This window comes from Dama dama, chromosome 5 (assembly GCF_033118175.1).
Source record: "Dama dama isolate Ldn47 chromosome 5, ASM3311817v1, whole genome shotgun sequence".
Taxonomy (NCBI): domain Eukaryota; kingdom Metazoa; phylum Chordata; class Mammalia; order Artiodactyla; family Cervidae; genus Dama; species Dama dama.
In genome coordinates, this window is record NC_083685.1 from 114043849 (window position 1) to 114067245 (window position 23397).

At 40.4% G+C, this 23397-nt stretch overlaps 2 protein-coding genes across 6 annotated transcripts in view; one reads left to right on the forward strand and one right to left on the reverse strand.

Annotated features, from left to right (window-relative positions):
* GJC1 (gap junction protein gamma 1) overlaps positions 1-19818 on the reverse strand; it is a 39826-nt gene extending 20008 nt beyond the window's left edge. The window contains exon 1 of one of the 5 annotated variants that reach the window (XM_061144233.1): positions 19742-19818. The gene's annotated coding sequence lies outside the window, so the exon portion shown is untranslated. The other 4 variants (XM_061144230.1, XM_061144234.1, XM_061144231.1 and 1 more) reach the window with 4 other exon arrangements.
* Positions 17971-18945, forward strand: LOC133055636 (basic proline-rich protein-like). Its single transcript, XM_061140771.1, has one exon. It carries the CDS (start codon positions 17971-17973, stop codon positions 18943-18945), a length of 975 nt encoding a protein of 324 aa, XP_060996754.1.
* Positions 19819-23397: the final 3579 nt, after the last annotated feature.

Here is a 23397-nt window from a genome sequence, read left to right on the forward strand (position 1 = left end):
TCTAAAAGGTCCAGTAGGCACTCTAGTAGGGAATGTTTTGAAGGTAAAGGAAAAAAATCATTTAGGGCTGGTATATAGACGGCAGTACTGCCGGATGTTGAGGGTTTGAGGGAAAAGATAGAATTTGTTCTTGTTTGGAGTTTTTTGGACTAGGTTTTTCATCAATATCGAATTTAAATTTACAACTTTTGGCCCAGTGTATTTTTTTACGGCAGCGAGGGCAAATTTTTTGGTATTTTATTAGCCTTTTTAGGGCAGTCCCTTTTTAAATGATTTTTATTTTTACAATTAAAGCATCCTTTATTTTTCTTTTTAAAGGTAGTAGCCATTGCCTCAATCAGTATTTGCATCTTTTGAGTTTTTGATCCTAGATTGCAATAAGCTTTTAAATAATCAATAATAGTCCTAGTCTCACAAATTGCAGCTATAGCTCTTTGACATCTCTGATTTGTATTTTCATAAGCAAGTAATTTTTCTAGCTGTTCTTTGGTTTTTTTTCCGATTATAGTATGGGAAATAGCAGCTTTTAATCTAGTTTAAAAATTAGCATAACTTTTTATTAGCTTTCAATAAATGAGAGACTTTTGGAGTTGCGACTGTTGGCAGAGGAGAAGCATTTGGAGCAGCCGGGGCAGGGCTAGTAAGAAAATTTTGAGATATTTTGTATTGTTTTAATTGGGCCTTTTGTAAAGTTTAATCATTTAATTTATATTTATGTAATAAGTGTTTTATCTGTTGCTGAATATTGGAAGGGCTAGAATGTACCTTGAAATGGCAGAATTACAGCTTTAATAAGAGCCCATAGGGGCTAGAGATCAATTGGAATATTTTTTCTTTGTTTGGCTGCTCATTTAACATTTTTTTTGACTTGGAGCCAAATTTCTAAATTAGAACTGCATTTATCAGGAAACTAAGGATTATGTTTAACTACTGTTTGAAGGCAAGCCTCTATTCATTGCCGTGAAGCCAGAAGTCCCTGAAATTTAAACAAATGGTGAAGTAAAGTAGAAAAATAATGGGGCTGGCCAGCCGTTTAACTCATGCCTTAGTACTTACCGACCTCAATAGGTCCCTGAGTCATTCCGCCCGATATTCTACGTATACCAGTGTCCCTGTTCGGGCGCCATTTGTTGGGGTCCTTTAATGGACCGGAACCTTGTGGTACGGAGTTGACGATAAGAAAGTGAAAGAGAGAAAGAGAGAGAGAGAGACAAAAAAGACCCGGGGACCTAAGCTCTGGTGGAGCAAAGGTGCTTTAATGATTTTTCTATGAGTATATATAGGCTGCAGTACAAGAAACTTCTTTCGGGAATGATAGAGATCAGAAAACCAAATGTACAGCAACCGTTACCAAGGGAACAAGGGGTAACGTTAGTCACAAGGTCAGGAGACAATCTATATCTCAAGTAAGGGGAAGGAGATTAAGCTGTTTTTGTCCTAAGGAGAATGTTTACTAAAGGAGACTCATGCTTGCCTCACACAATGACCTCAGTCCCTGGGAGCAGCGTGCTGTTCCGCTTGAAGAGGGACAAAGGACTCCTGAGAGACAGCACGTAGGAATCCTCACGTCAAACATTCCCTGACACCTATGGACTTCCCTTCTGGCTCAGCTGGTAAAGAATCTGGCTGCAACGCAGGAGACCTGGGTTCAATCCCTGGGTTGGGAAGATCCCCTGGAGAAGGGAAAGGCTACCCACTCCAGTATCCTGGCCTAGAGAATTCCACGGACTGTATAGTTCATGGGGTTGCAAAGAGTCGGACACAACTGAGCTTCACTTCAGGGCCTACAGGAAATGGATTGTGACTGTTAATGGTATAGGCTATCTTTTGGGGATAATGAAAATGGAATTAAGACAATGGAGGTGGTCACACAACCCTGTGAATATACTAAAACCCCCAACTTGTATACTGTAAAAGAACAAATTTTCGGGTATATAAATTACATCTCAATAATAAACTACTCTGAGAAACAATGGAGAAGGCAATGGCAACCCACTCCAGTACTCTTGCCTGGAAAATCCCATGAATGGAGGAGCCTGGTGGGCTGCAGCCCATGGGTCACTGAGAGTTGGACATGACTGAGCGACTTCACTTTCACTTTTCACTTTCATGCATTGGAGAAGGAAATGGCAACCCACTCCAGTGTTCTTGCCTGGAGAATCCCAGGGACGGGGGAGCCTGGTGGGCTGCCGTCTGTGGGGTCGCACAGAGTCAGACACGACTGAAGTGACTTAGCAGCAGAAGCTGAGATACAATTCTATCACACTGGCAAAAATCCTGAAGTGGGAGAGGTTATGGAAAACAGACCTTTTCAAATACTGCTGATGGGAGGGCAATTTGCTAATACCTACAAAATTATACATGAATCTGTATCCTTTGACCCAGTAACTTCACTTTTGGGAATGATCCAAGTAGAACACTGTTTCTATGTAACTCAGTGTCCACTGTCAAGGGAATGGTTAAATGCACCATGGCCTATTTACACAACAGAATACCACGTGGCTGTAAAACATGAGAAAAGATATTCAAGACATTCAAACAGTGAAAACAGCAATGTATATGTGTATATATGTATACATCTTTTCTATAAAGAGAAAAAATATCAATCTGTGTTTTTTGCTTATATTTCTATAAGGAAACACAAGGATACCTTTCTTTCTAACGAATACAAGTGGAGGAGGAGACAAAGAGGGATGGGATAGAATTAATACTTTTATTATATATCCTTTTATAGTCTTATTTTGTGAACCAAAGGAATACATTGTCTTTTTGAAGAAAACACCCCAAAAAACATTCCATGTCCTAGAGAATAAAGTTTGCTTGAGATTCTTAAATAAATCTTTTGTAAACTTTTTAAAGTTAAAAAAACTTAAATAAAATCCTTCATCCTCTCTGCCTTTTTTCCTTTAGAGCACTCAATACTACCTCAAACACTTATTTGTTAACTTGTTCATTATCTGTCACCTCAAATTAAATAAAGACTTTGTTCTTACAACCCTGGCACTTAGAAAAACTATTAACTGAGAGATTTAATAAATTTGAATCTCTGCTCATTGATTTTCCTATACTTTATATGGTCTTTCCACAATTTCCTACTTAGGAAAATTTTTTATCCTTTAGGATCTAGCCTAAGGGTCACTTCAAGTCTTCTAGACCTCCTCATTTAATCTCCTCCTCAGAAAGTCCATAATAAATTTTTATTCCACCAATATCAGGACTTAATCTAGTAAACTGAGGTTAGTGGTGTCAGTTTCTTCTGCTGGAATATTAGTTTCTTGAGAGGAAAGTCCGTGCTTCTAAAAATCCTCTGAGCCCTCATATATAACTCAATATATGTGTGTTACATTTAACAGAAGATCTAAATTGATTTATAGGAGGCAGAAAATATAAAATATGTCCACTGTCCACTAACACAATCATTTCAGGGCAGAATACAATGAATGGAATAGAAGTAGAAAATGTGAAAATACTCAGAGAAGGAAAAGAGACTAATTCCTATAGATTAAAAAGTATAAGCTGTCAATTATACCGCAATAAAGCTGGAAAAAAAAAGTTTAAGCCTGCTGCAGAAGACAAGTGGATCTCTGAAGAATGGGTATGGCTCCTATATGCAAAACAGAAAAAGAGACAGAAGTACAGAACAGACTTTTGAACTCTGTGGGAGAAGGTGAGGGTGGGATGTTTCGAAAGAACAGCATGTATATTATCTATGGTGAAACAGATCACCAGCCCAGGTGGGATGCATGAGACAAGTGCTCGGGCCTGGTGCACTGGGAAGACCCAGAGGAATCGGGTGGAGAGGGAGGTGGGAGGGGGGATCGGGATGGGGAATGCGTGTAACTCTATGCCTGATTCATATCAATGTATGACAAAACCCACTGAAATGTTGTGAAGTAATTAGCCTCCAACTAATAAAAAAAAAAAGAAGAATGGGTATGGTTTCACCAGGCAGAGCTGGGGTGGGGCAGGCAGCTGGAGAACATGATGTGAGTGAAAAGTGACACAAGGCTCTTAGACTGGAACATGACGGAAGATGTTTGAGAAATAGCTGCAAAGAAGGCTGAACAGGGAGGTCAGAGACCAGTCTGCAGAGGGGCTGAGCACACCGTGAAACCTGAAAGCAAAGCATGTGATGAGTAAACAATTCCTCAAATGTGGTCCACAGACCACCTGCATCAGAATTATCCAGCGTGCGTGCTGAAAATGCCAATTCCCAGGTCCTACTTACCCAAGTCCCACTCCTAGGCGTACTGAATCAGAATTTAACACATCTACGGTTAAACGTTTAAGTTGTTTACAATGATTTATGATAATACTTAAAACCGTGTGTGTGTGTGTGTTAGTCGTTTTGTCGTGTCTGACTCTTTGTGAACCCATGGGCTATAGCCCGTCAGGCTCCTCTGTCCATGGAATTCTCCGGGGAAGAATTCTGGAGTGGGTTGCCATTTCCATCTCTAGGGAATCTTCCTGACCCAGGGACTGAACCAGGTCTCCTGCATGCCAGGCAGATTCTTTACCATATGAGCTAAAGGGAAGCACATCTCCAATTACAGATTGAGGATAAATTTATAAAAGAACTTCTTTGTACAAAAGAAATTTGTACAAAGTTGTATAAATTGTGAAAAACTTTGTGTGTTATTAAGAAAAAGTCAGTTTTTTTAAATGCATTATCTCTCCAAAAATTTTTAGTATGTATTACCAAATGACCCCTCCAAAAAGCCAGTACCTGTTTGTTTATATTTCCACCATCAAGGATATGAGAATGCTGTTTTCCTCACCCCCTTACCAATGATTCTAATGCATTTTTAAACAAACAAGGCTTGGGTTAATCTTTGTTTAAATTATAAGAAGCTTTAAACTGTCATTAATCATTAGGGAAATGCAAATGAGACAAAAAATGCATAGTGAGGTACCATTTCATACCCAAAAGGATGGGTACTATTAAAAGAAATGAAACAAGAGCTGAAAAGGTTATGAAGAAACTGGAATCACTGTTGTGCACTGCTGAGAATGTAAAATGGTGCAGCTGCTGCAGAAAATGTTACGGTTATGATTTTCTTAATATATTATATACAGAAGTATCGTATGATCCAGAAATCCTACTTCTGGATGTCTACCTAAAAAGAAATGAAAGCAGGGATGCAGACAGATATTTATACACCCGTGTTCACAGTGTATTATCCACAACAGCCAAAAAGCAGAAGCAACACAGTATCCACTAACAAATAAACAAAATATGGTATACGCCCACAATGTTATTCAGCCTTAAAAGTAAGGAAATTCTGACACATGCTGCAATGCTGATGAACCTTGTAGACAGTTGGCTAAGTGAAAGATGTCAGTCACAAGAGGACAAATATTACACGTTTCTACTCACAACAGGGCCGTAGAATAGTCAAATTCATAGAGAAAGTAGACTGGTGATTGCCAGGGGCTGGAAGGAAAGGGGGGTTAGCATTTAATGGGAAGTGAGTTTCAGTTGGGAAGATAAAGTTCTGGAGACAGATGTAGATGACTGCTGCACAACAACGTAAATGTACTTAATGCTACAGACCTATGGTAAATTTCATGTTATGGATATTTTACCACAATGAAAAAGTAAAAAAAAAAAAAAAACTAAAATTCACTCATGCAATTAGTATTTACTACCATCAAGAAGCTTTCAATAAAGTATTAATAGTTTATAAGAAATTACAAACACTTAATAAAACTACAGTTATATTCACGAGGTATTTACGAACATCCCTGGTGGTCCAGTGGCTAACACTCCAAGCTCCCAATGCAGGGGGCCCAGGTTCAATCCCTGTCCAGGGGACTAGATTCCATATGCCACAATTAAGACTTGGTGCAGCCAAATAAATAAAATTTTATATATATATATATATATATATATAAAGAGTTATTCAGTGTTATATGTGCTATACAACAAAAGACTAGAAGAAAACTTGGATCATCTGTTAAAAGTTTAAACATTTTTATAGCTCAGTGACTCTACAGGGAAATGCTTCACTTTACAGTTTATCTGACTCATTTTTTCCATTACAATCTCTTTACTATAATGTTGGTCACAAAAACACCATTAATCCAAAAATATCAATTTTATATATTTCTTTGGGAAAGTTTCTCATTGACTCATGTAGAGGGGGAAAAAAACTCCCAAGGGATTGAGATGAACTAAAAAAGTATATAACTTTTCCCTTGTCAGTTTTTAAATGCTCAGTAAACTGAAATAACTAGGAAATTTAAAAAGTTAAAATAAGTAGTGCCATTTTAAATGTCTTGCAAATGCACAATCAAGTTGGGTCAGAGCCCAGTTTTAACCTCCTTTTTTTTTTTAATATCTATTTAACTAATCTGGGTCTTAACTGCGGCGTGTGGGATCTAGTTCCCTGACCAGGGATCGAACCTGGAGCCCCTCGTGTTGGGAGTGCAGAGTCTTAGCCACTGGATCACCAGGGGAGTCCTAATCTCCTTCTAATTTAAAAAAACTTGGGCTTCTCTGGTGGCTCCGAAGAATCTGCCTGCAATGCAGGAGACCCAGGTTCGATCCCTGGGTTGGGAAGATCCCCTGGAGAAGGGAATGGCTACTCACCCCAGTATTCTTGCCTGGAGAATCCCATAGACAGAGGAGCCTGGTGGGCTACCGACCATGGGATCATAGAGTTGGACATGACTGAACAATTAACACTTTCACTTGAAAACCTTAATTCCTTTTCTAAACAAATATCCAGGATGAACTAATAGCAAGAGTACTGGAGTGGGTTGCCATTTCCTTCTCCGGGGGATCTTCCCAACACAGGGATTGAACCCACAGGTCTCCTACATTGTAGGCAGATGCTTTACCGTCTGAGCCACCAGGGAAGTAAAGTGATTCTAACCTTGACTTTTATGAAACTGAGAGTAAGCACTGACCTGAGAGCCAAGAGATTCTAACAGGCACTTCAGGAATAAATATTTCTTTCCACTTTTTCATTTGTGAATTAAGTGAAAAATATCACATCAGATCATTACTAAGGTCCTTTCCATTAACAGTTGATGAAAATCAACTCAGGCAGAGCACTTTTCACAAACCAACCAATAAATTATGTGGAATTCAGAACTCCAGGGACAGGAAAGAAGCAAAGTAACAAGCAGTGAAATTGAATAATATTAAGACATCAAATTTTCAAAAAGGCATTTTCCAAAAAGTCATCCCAGAAAATCCATGGTTGGACTAAACTGAAAAATTTCCATATTGACTCATCCTGATTCTCAAGTATTAACTATCTGGCCCTCCCAGATTATGAGCTGAGTGATCCATTAAGAACTGTGCTAGTGATTCACACTCCTGAATGAGACTGCTTTATGTGCAGACACAAGGAATCAATTAAAGGGTTTACAATGAAGTTTTGTTTAACTGGAACGTTTTAAATGGAAGTTAATTCTGCATGAGTGATAATAGATATTTAATAACTAGCTAGTGACAATTTCTCAGCAAAAGCATTATGGGAGCTTTAATCTATGTATTACAAACAGGAAAACAACGTGTTTTTCAAAAGAGCTCTTGGCTATGAACCATATTTGAAAAACAAATATTTAAAATTTGTTGTAAGTTAAATTATAAAATAAAGGAGAGAAAGTATCTCGGCCTGTTAACTAACAAGGAAACAAAATACACCACTGTGGGTTGAAGTGTCAATTTGTGCTGGCAAAAAGCCATTGTATTTGAATGTAAGAGCCTTCAGGAACCAGCTGGAGAAGTACCGGGAACCTGGGATAATATGTTCATTCACAGTGCATCGTAAGTGGTACTGTCTTCATGTAAAAAAGAGCAGTATTGGTGCACTAGTCCAAAACAGCTTAAAGCTTAGGTCAAATCAAATGAACAACAAACAGTCTAGGAAAATGACACGTCTAGGGAAAAATAAACAAACATAACATTTCTGATATGACTAGGGTCACAATACAAAATTTGCAAAAAGCATTATCATACAGTGATGGTGAAGCTGGACTGGTACAACCTTTTTGGAAGGTATTATGATAATATTCACCAGAAATTTTAAAATGTTTTATGTCCTTTAATCAGTAACACATCTAGTAATTTAACTTAAACAAATGCCCTATAAAAGAAGAATTTTATGTAATTTATGATATAATCTCTATGAGGAAATATTGCACAACCATTATAAATCTTGTTTTTAGCTCAGTTCAGTCGCTCAATCGTGTCCGACTCTTTGCGACCCCATGGACTGCAGTACACCAGGCCTCCCTGTTCATCACCAACTCCTGGAGTTTACTCAAACTCATGTCCATTGAGTCGGTGATTCCATCCAACCATCTCATCCTCTGTCGCCCCCTTCTCCTCCTGCCTTCAATCTTCCCCAGCATCAGGGTCTTTTCCAACGAGTCAGCTCTTCGCATCAGGTGGCCAAAATATTGGAGTTTCAGCTTCAACATCAGTCCTTCCAAAAATCTTGCTTTAGGACAGAGATTACAAAATTCATACAACTACACAGGGACAAAAAGTAGATCAGTGGTTGCCTAGGACTGAGAAGGATGGGGAGGAGTAGAGAGTAACTGGTAACAGGTACAGGGTTTCTTTTGAAGGGAATGAAAATATTCTAAAATTAAACTGTGATGAAAGCTACACAACCCAGTGAGTCTACTAAAAATACTGAAGTACATTTTAAACAGGTGAACTGTATAGTGTGTGAATTATACCTCAGAAAAGCCGTTTAAGACACTTTCTGTACGGCTAAATACAAGTGATACAAGTAACAAACAGAACAGCGGGGCCTGGACAACATAAGGACCAACTAAAGGGGCTACTGCTTATCAGCTCCAGGCTTTGAAGTCATCAGATTGTCACAGCTTTCAAAATAAGTCTTTAACCTGGATTTTTATGTGAAGCCTGATTTGGGGATAATTTTCTGACTGAAGTATAAAATACCTACAGAAAGGTGAAAGTGGAAGTCGCTCAGTTGTGTCAGACTCTTCGCAACTCCACGGACTATATAGTCCATGGAATTCTCCAGGCCAGGATACTGGAGGATACTGGGTAGCCTTTCCCGTCTCCAGGGGATCTTCCCAACCCAGGGATCGAACCCAGGTGTCCCACATTGCAGGTGGATTCTTTATCAGCTGAGCCACAAGGGAAGCCCAAGAATACTGGAGTGGAACCGGGGTCTCCTGCATTGCAGGCGGATTCTTTACCAATTGAGCTATCAGGGAAGCACAGAAAGATACACAAACAGAACTATGCAGCTCAATGAATTTTCACATAACCATGTTACCAGCACTGAAATCAAGAACAAAGCATTACCAGCCATAATTATGCCCCCTTCCTACCTAAGAGAAATCATTATTGACAGACTGGGTAATACTTTGTTATGGGAGATGGTTCTATGCATTGCAGAATGGATTGCAGTGTTCCTGGCCTCTTCCAGCTGTGACAACCAAAGATGTCTCCAGACATTGTCAGATGCCCCTTGGGAAACAATATTATACCACATGGAGACTCACTGGTTTAACCTGTCCTTGACCTTTACATAAATGGACTCACAGAATGAATTCACCAATCTTATTGCATTTAGCTCTAGTCTACTCATTTTCTTTGCTTTATTATTTCACCATTGTGTGTATATATCACAATCTATCCATTCTACTGCTGATGGGCATTTGAGTAGCCTCCAGTTTGAAGCTATTATGCATAATGCTACTGTGAACATACCAAATGTGTCTTCCAGTGAATATATGTATGTTTCTGTTGAATGCCTAGACCCAGAATTGCTAGTTGTTTGGTCCACATATGTCAGCCTTAGTAGATTAGTTCTTTTCCTAAGGGGGTTTATCAATTTGCACTTCTACCTGTCTCTTTTTTCCCCTTTTTTCATGTTGGCAACTAATAAGAAAAATAAATAAAGTAATACCGAGCCAGATACTTATTAGCTGAATAAAGCCTGCGAATTTGCGATCTGTTTTTTAAAAATGTTTCATTGTGTGGGAAAATGCTCATATATAGTAGAGAAACAAAAAAAATAAAACAAAAAAAAATTCACAATAATATATGAATAGAAACATGGATGGATATCTGATGATTTCTGTATTATTTGCTTTTCAGTATTTTCTACAATAAACATGTAATAATGATGCTGGCAAAGCTTTCGTATGCAAGAAAAGCCCCAAGAGAAATTTTAAAAAATAGGTCAGGGTACAAATTTCATAATATTTGCATACATACATATTTTACATTTATAAGGACCTAATTAAATAATGAATATATCACAGAAACGTTAACTATCTCATAGAATCTTTGATACAATTACTACACTGCTCCTGCATAAAGGGATCCAGGAAAGAACTTATATAAAATTTCACCCTAGAGCAAAATATAGGATGATGAGACAACAGGGTAATTCTTAATTCGCAAGGATATATCAAAAGTTATTAGTTCTCTGACGTATCTTATATAGCAGTTAGTATCATAATGCTGCTCTTCTCATTTCTTTAGAGATGCACTCTAAAGTGGTCCAGAAGCAACACAGAAAATTAACATCCTCAATACTTCCTTGAAACGCAGTTGTTGGCACTGTGCCATTGCTACCTGCTGGTTTTGAGTGTCTGATACCGAATAATTGGAGCTACCTTTATTTGAGAAAATGATTATTAAAACAGCCACCAAAAACGTTCCAGTGTCCATTATGAATTCTATTAAATGTTTGCTTGGCATGTGAAAATGTTACAAAACTCATAGTAATAGTAAGAATGGTTGGGAAGTTTCAGAAAGAGAAACAAGGGCACACAAGTTTCTCTAGATATATGTTATGAAGTTATTATAACTTAAGGTGGAATTGGCAAAATGATTAGAAGACTGGAACAGAATAAAGCTCAGAAGACCTAAATACATCTGAGAAAATGTATGATACAGGTGGCATTTCAAACTAACAGGAAAAAGATGGAACATTCAATAAACGATATTGAACTACTATGGGTAGCTATCTAGAAAAAATTAAACATAAAAGTTTGATCTTTAGGTTCCAAATAGATAAAGATTTCAAATTGAAAGCAAAGCAATAAGCTAGATGAACATTTTTTCTTAATAAGCTTAGTGAAGACTTTTCTAAAATGAAACAACTTAGACATCAAATGAAAGAATTGACAAATTTAATATTAAATATAAATTCTAGAAAGCTAGAAAACACTATACAGAACTCAAAAGATATACTAAATGCTTAAAATTATTTGCAATTCTTAAAAGAAAAGGCTAAATTCTCTAACACATAAAGAGCTCCAACAGATTAAAAAAAAAAAAAAAACAACCAACCTCAATAGAAATATGCAATGCAGATACAGAAAACAAACTTATGCTTACCGAAGGGGAAAAGGGAGGGGAGATAAATTAGGAGTTTCGGATTAGCAGATACTAACTACTATATATAAAAAAGATAAACAGCAAGGTCCTACTGTACAGTACAAGGAACTATATTCAACACCCTATGATAAACCATAATGGAAAAGTATCTGAAAAAGAACACACATACACATATATCTGAATCACTTTGCTGTACAGTAGAGACTAACACAACATTGTAAATCAACAACACTTGAATTAAAAAAAAAATCTGCAATGAAGAGACAATTCTCAGAAAAAGAAATGTAAATGGCTTTTAATAATATGGCATGAAAAGATATTCAATATCACTTGTAATTAGGATTTACAATTAAAACTGTACCAATATACTACTTTTCACTTGTCCAATTGGAAAAAAATTTTAAATTGATAACAGATCACTGATAAGGTGTGTGCACGCTTAGTGGCTCAGTCGTGTCTGACTCTTTGTCACCCCATGGACTGTGGCCTGCCAGGTTCCTCTGTCCATGAGGATTCTGCAGGCAAGAATACTGCAGTGGGTTGCCATGCCTTCCTCCAGAGGATCTTCCCAACCCAGGGATCGAACCCAGGTGTCCTGAATTGTACACAGATTCTTTACCGACTGAGTCACCAGAGAAGCCCATAAATAGGCATTCTTTGTGCTTTACTAGAAGTGAGGTGTGGAATATCCATCAAAATTGAAAATGCACATACTTTCTGATCCAGCAAGCAATTCCAGTGCTCAACATTTATCTAATGAAATGTTCGGATATACAAAATATTGCACAAGAATATTCACTGCACTACTGTTGGTAATGGGCTGGAAACAATGTAAAGGCTATCAGTAAGAGGCTCCATAAACAAATTACAGCACATCTAGTAACGAAAAAAAGAGTCAGCTGTATCGGTAATAATAAGAAACAAACTAAGATATATGAGTGAAAAATGGAGGATACAGAACAGTGTGTAGAGTATGCTATTTGGGAGGGGATACTGAGTGTATGGTTATTTCTGAAAGAATCCACACACAAAAAAAGCAAACAGTAATCGCTTCAGCAGAAAGAAGAAATCTGAGTAACTGAGAAGAGAACAGAGGAAGGCTTGTTTTTCACTGTAAATCCTCTCACACCTTTGATTTTGTACTATGTAATTACCTATTAAAAAAAATTTTTTTTTAATTCAGTGAAGTGAAATACTCAAGTATAAAACTATCAGTGCCAGCCTTAATGTATAATCACATAACATGTCCAAGTTTCTTAGGACATTATTTATACTGAGTCTTGGTCCAGCAAACGGGAAGAAATCAAAACCAGAACTTTTTACATAGATAAACTATGTTAAAAAAAAAAAAAAAAAACTAATCTCAGGACTTCCCTGGTGGTCCCAGTCGCTGCACAACACAAAGCCCCGGGTTACATCCCTGGTGAGGGAACTAGATTTCGCGTGCTGCAACTAAAGATCTTGCATACTGCAACTAAGACCTGGTACGGTCAAATAAATAAATAAAATATGTTTTAAAAAAAAGAAAAAACTAATCTTCAATTTCTTTATTCCATCTGACAACCTGCCTAAGCCTAGCTGTGATTATCTTCCTGTGAGGCAAGAGTCTCCACTATGTATATTACACCATAGGTGATCATAGTATTTTGGTTTATTAAAACCACTTAAGACTGATCAGGCCATGGATACAAGTAAATTTACATCAGTAGGTATTTACTAAAAATCTAGCACTGTATTGGCATATAAGACCAAAAATGCAAAAAAAAAAAAAAAAAAATACAATAATAAGACTTCTATAATAATAGAACAAAAACTCTGACAGAACTTACTTCATTGCCACCAGTAACTACAAATAAAAAAGAAATTAGTAAACATCCAAATAATTGTTGAATACATAAATGAACTATGAGCTAGGTGCTAGGGATACCAGCCATCCAAGACAGACATTTCTCTTGACTTTATGGCACTAAAGTATAGTCTAGGAACCCCCTGGCAGTCCAGTGGTTAGGACTCTGAACTTTTACTGCTGGGGCCTGAGTTCAATTCCTGGTCAAGGAACTAAAATCCCTCAAGCCAGGAGGCATGACAAAAAAAAAAGTATAGTCTAATGATGAAATAGGTACTATACAAATAATTAAACTAATTAAAATGGTGATCTATCCTACAGAAGGGAAGTGCAAGATGCTATAAGACAGTCTAATCTAATATGGGCTTCCCTGGTGACTCAGACAGTAAAGAATCCACCTGCAATGCGGGAGACCTGGATTCGATCCCTGGGTTGGGAAGATCGCCGGAGGAGGGCATGGCAATCCACTCCAGTATTCTTGTCTGGAGAATCCCCATGGACAGAGGAGCCTGGAGGGCTACAGTCCATGGGGTCGCAGAGTCGGACATGACTGAGCGACTAAGCACAGCACAGCACACAGTGAAAGTTTTTCTGCAGAAGTGATATTTAAGCAAGTTCTGAAGAATGAAGAGCTGCCTTCCAGGCAGACAGATTAGCTAAAGTATGTAGAAAGGCTGTTGGGTGAGCTCTGAAGCTTCAGTGAAGCGGGGGAAAAAAGATCTGTATAGCTAGACCATATACTACAAGAAAGCAAGTAAAAATAAATGATGCTGGAGAAGTAGCAAGGCCAGATCACACCCTGTTAAAAATGAAGACTGAAGGCTTTAAAGGGAGAACAACAGAAGTTTTCAGATAAGTGACTCGATTATATTTGCTTTTTAAAGACAATTTTAGCTGATGTGAGAGGAGTAGATGAGAGTATACTGCTTAGAAGTATATACATACATAGTAAAAGTATGAAGAAACACAGGAGAATAATAAATTCAGGTTGGTGATTACCTCTGGTTAGGAGGCCTACAACAGTGGTTGTCAGGGGAGAGGAGGTGCAATCAGGTAAGGAAACAGAAGACTTCAACTATACTGGTAATACTGCATTTTTTACTTTTTTAAACAGGAGTGAAAAAAACAAGGAAAGACCATTTAAAATCGACTATAATAATTGTCTTAGGAAAAGATGGCCAAGGCTAGGATGGGGAAATTAGAGGTGGAAAGAAAACTGCAAGAACCTGGCTTCAGTAAGTTGTTGACAGAGCCACTTAATGAAACAGGGTACAGTGAAGAAGGTGTAGGTTTGGAACCAAGACCAAAAGTTCACTCTGGGCAACTCAATTCAAACTACCTGAGTATCTAAGTGGAGATGCTGACTGAGCAGACAGCTGGGATCAGAAAAGGGGTCTGAACTATAGATAAAAAATTGGTTGTATTAAAAATATATGGTGGGACTTCCCTGATGGTCCAGTGGCTAAGACTCCACACTCCCCATGCAGGGGGCCCAGGTTTGATCCCTGGTCAGGGAACTAGATCCCACATGCTATAATTAAGAGTTTCCCATGCTGCAGCTAAGATTCTGTGTGCCACAACTAAGACTTGGCACAGCCAAATAAATAAAAATAAACTATTAAAAACAAAACAAAACAAAATATATGTGGTAACTGAAGGCACAGAATGGTTAAGATTAGAGAAGGGAGGCAGACTAAGGACCAAGACTTGCTTGAAAGAGACCATCAATTAAAGATCTGGGTGGGGGTGGAGGAAACCTGAAGGAATAGCCAGACAGCAGGGAAGGAAAATTAGAAAACTAAGAGAAGAAACTATTTCAGGAAGGAAATTTTCTAATCCAAATAAACACCTACTCTAGATGGGCAATTAGGAATCTAAGGTCCAAGAATGAGTAAAGGGGAATTCCCTAAAAATAGACAAGAGTCCAGACCCACTTCACTCGGAAGGTTCCCAAAAAGAATGTTGTAACTTGGTTAAGTAACAATAAATTCCATCAAACCTGATAAATCCCTCAAAGATGTAGCTGAAAATATTTATGACCATTTGAGACTTAACTACAATTTAGATGAAAATAGGATGTGAAGTTGATTCCATCTCTATAGAGAAAAAACAAAACCTCTGAAATCCTATACATTTTTTTGTTTCAAAGATTTTACATAATTTCCATATTGCTAAACTTTTTTAGCATGTTAAACGCTAAGCATTTTGAGAGCAAAATCCACACAACATCATCTTTGAATCTTCAGCATCTAGTTCAGGGCTTACCATAGGTACACAACTGAAGAGAACTTCACTAAATAAACGGGCACCAGAACACTTTTGTCCAAATTCTGCTAGTGTCACAGCAATACAGCCTTACAGAACAGGCTTTAACTAAGAGTTCTACTCATTCTACAGAAATAAAGATCTGATCCTTGTCTTTAGGGGGAAAAAAAAAAAACCTCACTGGGCAACACTTTATTGACCTGAATGATAAACCCAAGTGTTCTCTACCATACGCCAGCCAGGATGACTGATCATTCATTCCTGACAGCTGTAGAAAATGGCAGTGCTCAGACTTAACCAAATAGGTCCTTACTTCCACATAAACTAAATTCATCAGCTGCAGTATTATGCTTGAAAAACAACTGCTGACACTTTGCTGATAACAGCTCAAAACTGTTTTCTACGTGTAAGTTTCAGGTTAATGGTATGGGCTAAAACCTATCTTATATGTATTCTCAAAGAAATGGTCCCCAAAAGGAAAAAAAAAAAAAGTAACTCCATCCTATCTTTACCTAAATTTTTGCTAGGTATTTTGGATAGGAGCCACACATACTTCTATGCCACAAAAAAAAGCACAAGTTCAGAAATAAGTAATGATACTTCCACCTGCACTCAACTATCCAAATTAATATTTAAAAAAACAAAATACAAAAGAAAACACTTCATTTACTTTGAAATGTGAACTTAAAAAAAAAGTTTCAACTTTTTTGGAACTCACCACTTTGCACTGAATAAAATCGTCGAACTAGGTATTTATTGAGAAAAAGATGCTCTGAATTTTAATTATCTATTTTGTAGTCTAAGATCCCAATTAATGAATTGATAGGTGAATCCTGAAGGTGGCGGTGAGGAAAGGAGTAGCTAATCAGAGACCTACCCAGAATCCTTTCACTTGGCTAATTTATACAGATATGAAATAATAAAAATTAGTAAGGGACAGCAGCATTTATAAATAAGATTATTATGCTAAAATATGTTAACTTCTTAAACCTTTTCAATTAAAGGCTGAAACTCAATTCTACCTTCATGGACTGAATAGAAAGTTACTCAGTCCCTCGCTCCTTTTTAAGAGCACTGTGGCTGCTAGCACAAGTAGAAAACCAATTTAAGGGACTTCCCTGGTGGTCCAGTGGCTAAGACTCTGAGCTCCCAACGAGGGGGGCCTGGGTTAGGTACCTGGTCAGGGAACTAGACCCCACACACCGCAAGGAAGATCTAGTGCAGCTAAATAAATAAAAAAAGAAAACCAATTCAAAAGTCACACAACCTAAAGTTAAGAACACTGACATTTGGAAAGGATGTTTGAAATGCTTGGGAAAAAGACACAACAGTTTATTAGTAAATAGCATCAAACCATTCTTTACAAATTAGGACAAATAATAAAAGAAGAATTTCATATTAACTACCATATATTCTCTTCAAAATGTCCTTTTCCTACAACACTCGGCTCACAATGATCTGGTGAAAACTAAGACACAGACTTGTTTACCAGTGCTTTTTACCTTTTACCCAGAAGACTTAGTTCATGTTTCTTTAATTCTGCTATTACATAGCACTTAGGAAATCCAAAGCAACTGCAACACACAAAACTATGGTAAAATCCAAAAAATAAACACACACAAACGAAGCAAACATAATCACAATTCACATACTTTTAGTCAGGAGCTCAAGAGTTAAAGTTTTCTTTTTCTGCGTTCTTATTCTGAATGATACCTAAAGCCCTCTTTGGGGGTACAGGATTTGATTCCTAAATTACATCGTCTTTTTTTCCTACAGATGTTAATGTACTCCGTTGATAAGGGAATTAAAATCCTTTTCACATATATAGTTTGATTTCTACAACACTTTCACATATATTCACTGGAACGTGTATACAACACGAACGTATGATAATTTTTAGACTAATCAGGCATACAAGATAACGCTCATCCAGAACTTATTGTAACTTGATTTATTCGATCCCACAAAGTAGTCTTGATGCTAACAAAGTAAAGAGCGAGCACAATGAAATCTGTACTACTGCAGGTCCTCAATGAACAAAAATTCCTTCAAATGGTAAATCAAATCCGCCCATTTCCCAAAGAAAAAGTAATCCCAATCTTAGAAACAGTCGCAAAAAAAAAAGAAAAAAAGAACAAACAATTCTAAACCACACAATCACGTAAATCTTTTCAACTCAAAGCTCCAACAGCAGCCGCCAACCACACAACTGGCCACAATCATAGCGTTAGCGCCTTCCCGTAATTTTGAATCTGGAGACAGAAAGGGGGTAAAAAAAAAACACAACATACCGGTCGTTCAAAGTTTCACCAAGCGGGGGAAAAAATCATTTTAAGTTTAAACAAAACAAAACAAAACAAAAACGTGTTAACCGAGAGGCGATTACCATATTCCCCGGTCCCCTCACTTCCAAGCCCGCGAACTACATCTCTCAAACATTTGCGGAGACAGGAGCCCCGGCAGGGATGTTCGAGGAAAGAGCCAGACGAACGGCACGCCGCCCGGAGAGATGTCAGGGGCCGAGCATCCGGAGACAAAGACCAGCCCGCGAAGCGCCCCGGCTCGGCCCTGCGCCCCTAACCGCCCGAGGAGTTGCGAGCACCGCCGAAGTGCGCGCCCAGGTCCTCCGGGCTCCCCGCCCACCCGGCGCGACCGCCGCGGCCCGGGCCCACCCCCGAGCCGTTTTCCCTCCCAATTTGGGAACCGCGCGCCCGGGGACAAAGGGGGAGGGCGCGCCGGGGGCAGCGGCGGACAGCCGGTCGCGACGCCCCCTCGGGGCTCGGCGGGAAGCCCTGGGTGGCGTCCTCTCCCTCCCCTCGCCCCCCGCCGCACTCTCCGCTGGGCCCCAGACCCCTCTCCAGCCTCCTCACAAGTTCTCCCGCCTCCCCTCGGGCCCCGCCCCTGGCCCGCTGCCTCTCAGCCGGCCCTACGGCCGCCCCTCACCGGCCGGCGGGGTCCCCCGGAGCCGCCTCCTCCGCCGGGCCTCGGCCCGTCCCGCCGGCCGCCGCCTCATGTGCCCCGCGTCGCCATCGCCTTCGCCGCCACCGTCGTCTCTCCTCCTCCACCTCTTTCGCCGCCGCCTTCGCCTCAGTCTCCGGCCGAGGCCGAAGCCACTCACGCCGCCGCCTCCTCCCGCTCCCGCAGCCCGGAGCCACGGGGAGGCGCCTGCGCACTGCGCGCCGCGATGGGGGCGGGGGCGTCCCGCCGCGGCCTGGGAGCGGGGGGCGAGAGGCGAGCGGCGCTGGGATGGGAAGGGGCGCCTGGAGCGCGCGGGCGGCCGCGCGAGTGTTCAACTTTCCGCGGTCGGGTCTGCCCGCTCCCCAGCGGTCCCGGACGCGGCACGTGTAGGAGCGACCCACCATCTAGGAATCCAGACCCCGGGTGGGCGCAGACTTCGCCTCCGGGGCAGGTCATTCCTCCAGCTTGCTTCTCGGGACAGGAACCGCCCCCGGCCGGCCGCGCCTCACTTCGAGCGGGCATCTGACGGCGCCCTTGAAGACACGCCTTACCTGGGTATCCTGGGTTGGTCCAAATGAGCCCCTGAGTTGTCTTCTGTGCTGTCCTCGGCCAAGGCCAGGGGATGTAACACCGGACTCTAATTCCCGGTTCTAGGTTCTGCTCTGCAGTTACTCGAAGATCCTACTGGCCTTCGTCAGGTTAATGGTCGTTCATTCTTTCGAGGCTTGGCTCTTAACTGTTCTAGATACTTTTGAGGTCCTGGACTTCTCGAATTAGCAAGACCCTAATAGGCCATTTCCTCTTAACCCTCTGCATCCCGGCAGGATCCCATTTTCAAAGGACTTTCTAAAAACTTGTATGAATAGGTAACTCGAACCTTGAACTGCACCGTAGGGTTATGAAAACTCCTCAACTGCTTTAAGAGGAGAGGTACCTGCATAACAATGGAAGTCGAACTCAGGAGATGGGGGAGTACTTTACTTTGTAAAGTGCTCCTAAATTATCTTATTGACCATCACCATACAGAAGGATGGGTTTTTATTTTACCCTTTTGATCACAGAGGAAGTTAAACTCTTAACCAGTGAGATGACTTGGTATAAATAAAACACTTCCCCCCACCCCCACCCCACCCCCGCCGACGGAAAGCCAAGCCCTTATGGCCAGTGGAGAGGTTGAAAACAAACTTGAGGGCTGAACATCTGGCCCACTGACAGATGTTTTGTTTGGCCTGTAGGACGTTTTCCAAAGTTGTCAATTAGTTGCCAAATTTTAAAAATCTGTCTTTCTGGCTTCTCTCTAAAAAGTCAAAAGTTTTACTCACTTTGAGCCTCTGTTTTCTCCTGGCAGTTCCTTCTGAGTAGCGTCTGTCCACCAGGCTCAAGCTCCTCTCCACTCAGCAGCTTGAATCATTTTCATTAGCTGCTTGGCCTCGGTATTTAAATTATCTTCCCCCTATACTTGCCGTGTCCTGAGAGCCACATGCCCTCCCCACTGTCACTGTTACTTCTCTACAGATGTATTTAAAATTACAAGCGTGGGGACTTCCCTGGTGGTCCAGTGGCTAAGACTCTGTGCTCCCAATTCAGGGAACCCAGGTTCCATCGCTGCTCAGGGAACTAGATCCCACATGCCGCCACTAAGAATTTGCATGCCACAACTAAAATTATCCTGCATGTTGCAAGTAAAGATCCCTCATGCTGCAACTAAGACCCGGTGCAGCTAAATAAATAAAAATATTTAAAAATTAAAATGACAAGTGTGAAGACCCTGTAAATATGTGAAAATAGGAATAAAGTACAGATAACACAGGAGAGAGCATCGTTGTAAAACTGACTACAATATTAAAACTCCCAACAATTGCTAGTACAAGTATAAATTGGTGCAAATCACTTTGGAAAACTATTTGGCAATGAATGTCTGCTAAAGCTGAACCTAGGAATGCACTATGAATCTGTAGTTCTACTGAAATTCCACAGAAATATGTACAAAATACTTGTTCTAGAATATTCGTGGCAGCACTATTTGTAACAGCCAAGAAACTAGAAACTACCCAAAATGTCCATCAACCACAGCAAGGATAGACAAAATGTTACGTTCATACAATACACAGCATTGAGAATGAACAATCTCTACAGGCAGCTTTAAGATAGATGAATTTCCCAAAACTTTCCATTTATATGAAGTTCAAAAACAGGCAAAACTGATTTGTACTGATAGAAGTAAGGATAGTGGTTATCCTAGAGAAAGGATAGTTACCAGAGGGAGAGGGGCTGATCTTGTTCTCTTCTTGATCTGAATGCTGAATACAAGATACTCAGGTGTGTTTAGTTGCCACATTTGAGCTGTTCTCTTTCAATAGGGGTAGTTTACTTTTCTATGGTATGCTAAGACCAATTAATAACCTTTTAAGACATTTGGTTATGTAAGTATATATATAAACAAATATGTATTGTGTATTATACATGTAAATTATACATGTATATATATATATATATATATATATATATATATATACACTCAAATGTTTATTAGGTATTCTTTTTCTATAAATTCATGGATGGACATGCCCGGGAAGCCTCTCCATCTTTTAGCATTACCCGTTCTTCATGGAGATTGAGAACCAAACACTTCCTATATTTGTTATCTTACTCTCAAGCATGCAGCTTGTCTCTATCCAGGTAGAGCAACCAGTTTTTTGTTTGGTTTTTGTGTTTTTGCCATGCTGCTTTTAAGATCTCAGTTCCCCCACTAGGGATTGAACCTGCATCCTCAGCAGTGAAAGCTCTGAATTCTAACCACTGGACCTCCAGGGAATTCCCTAGAGCAACCTTTTAAAGATGGAAATGAAACCCAAGGAAGCTAAGCTGTTTTACCTGCAGATAGTTTAAAAAATAGAAACGAAGTCAGTACTCTGTCTCTTGGTCAGGACTCCTTCCTCTCCTCTATAACCTTGCCAGCTAGAGACATCCTTTATTCCAGTTAGAGCTGAGCTGAGGCCAGAAACCTAAGCCAGCGGTCCAGGCATTGACCAGGGTCTGAGCAAATCAGGGCAACTGCTAGAATATGAGTTCTCTAGAGGCAAGGAAGCTATATCACAGCTCCCAGAGCCCAGCCCAATACATAGTAGGTGCTTGGCAATTGTATACAGAGTGAATGCGTGAAGGAAGGCTCGCCACTGTGGCTAATATAAAAATGCTACCAGAGGGAAGGAAACATAAAAAGGATACCAGCGGGAAGGGGGAAAAAAAAAATCCTCAAGTTTCAAACCGGGAAATGATGGGGAAATGGGTCTGGTTTCCAGCCTCTGGCAGGGAGCAGGGGAGCCGGGTGCTGTGAGAACCACATCACTTTTTATTCACATGGGGCTCAGGCAGGAAAGGATCAAAACCCAGTTTGAGAACTTGAGAGTCACCCTGGGGCTCTGTGGTTTGGGAACTGTAGGGTCAACTTGAAGGCTGCAGTGTGTCATTATTTCCATTACACATTTTCCAGGGTCTCCACTTGGCTGGTAGGTTCAGAGCCCATTCTTCCGTCCTGGGGGATGGGACCAGAGGCCTAGAGAGGTAGGATTTGGGAAAGCTCCCTGTTGGCAATATGAAGCCCTGCCTGCCACAGACTGGCTGAATGAGAAGCTGTTGATTACTTCTGCTACTGGGAGGGGGCATGTTCCTGTCACAACCCCCTCCCCGCTATAATCCCCAGAAGTCTCAGTTAACCTGTAGTTGTTGTTGTTCTGTGGCTAAATCCTGTCCGAGACATACATTATACCACTCCTTCCTGCCAGAGGGGTTTTGTTTAAAGCAGATTTTTTTTTGTCAAAGAATTTTTTGAATGGGTAATACAAGTAGTATAAAAGAAACAGTAAGATGACTCCTTACCAGTGTTTCCCAGAGCCCAGCTAGCAGTTTTTTGAGTATTAATGCTGGATTTCAAGTTAAGGTCAATTTACTTGCAAATGAAGGATGTGTGAAATATGCTCAGGAGTTGGGGGTGGGGAGAAGGATATGGGAGATGAAGAGAACTCCTCTGGTACCACGCAGACAGGGACTTTTGAACACGCCTAGAACCCAGTGGGCTGAGCTACCCTGCCTTGGTGAGAGTCCTTGGAAGTCTGGAGGCTCTGGATTCAGAGGTCTGTCCTGCCCAGCTGTTTACGTTCATTTATGTATATCCCCTTTCTCTCTTTTTTTTTTTTTTTGGCCACTTGGCATGTGGAATCTTAGTTTCCAGACCTGGTATCCAACCTGTGTGCCTTGCATTGGAAGCACAGAGTCTTAACCACTGGACTACCAGGAAAGCCCCCCATTTACACATGTTTCTAATCTAATTTCTAATCTGCTAAGCACTCACACGCTCATTTGTGTCCGACTCTTTGAGACCCCGTGGACTGTGCCCCCCAGGCTCCTCTGTTCATGGAAATTTCCAGGCAAGAGTACTGGAGTGGTTAGCTGTTTCCTACACCAGAGTATCTTCCAAACCCAGGGATTGAACCTGTGTTTCCTGTATTGGCTCACAGACCCTTTACCACTGTGCTGCCTGATTTTTGCCTAAGATGGTGTGAGAATGTGATGAAATGTACAGGTAACCACATTGTCATATGTTAAATTTTCATTGTAAGGTGGTCTATAGTGATTATCATTACTGGTTGGATAGCGGAGCCATTTACCTGTGGTATGATATGGTTGTTACTTAACCTCTCTCAGCCTTGATTTCCTCATCTGTAAAGTGGGGATAACGATATCTACTAGTTGGGGCAGTTGTGAAGCTTAAATATGTGAAGTACCTAAATCTTGTAGGCTCTCAAGACATTAGTCCCCTCTCACAGTGTGCTTTGGGGAATTTGGGTATTCAGAAGCACCCAACACAGAACTTTAGCAAAACATTTCAAGTCCTCTGGCGCATCCATTTGTTAGTACTGGGGTCTGTGCTGGTGTCTTCCACAGCTCAAAATTCTTCCTTCGTGAGACATGATTCTGT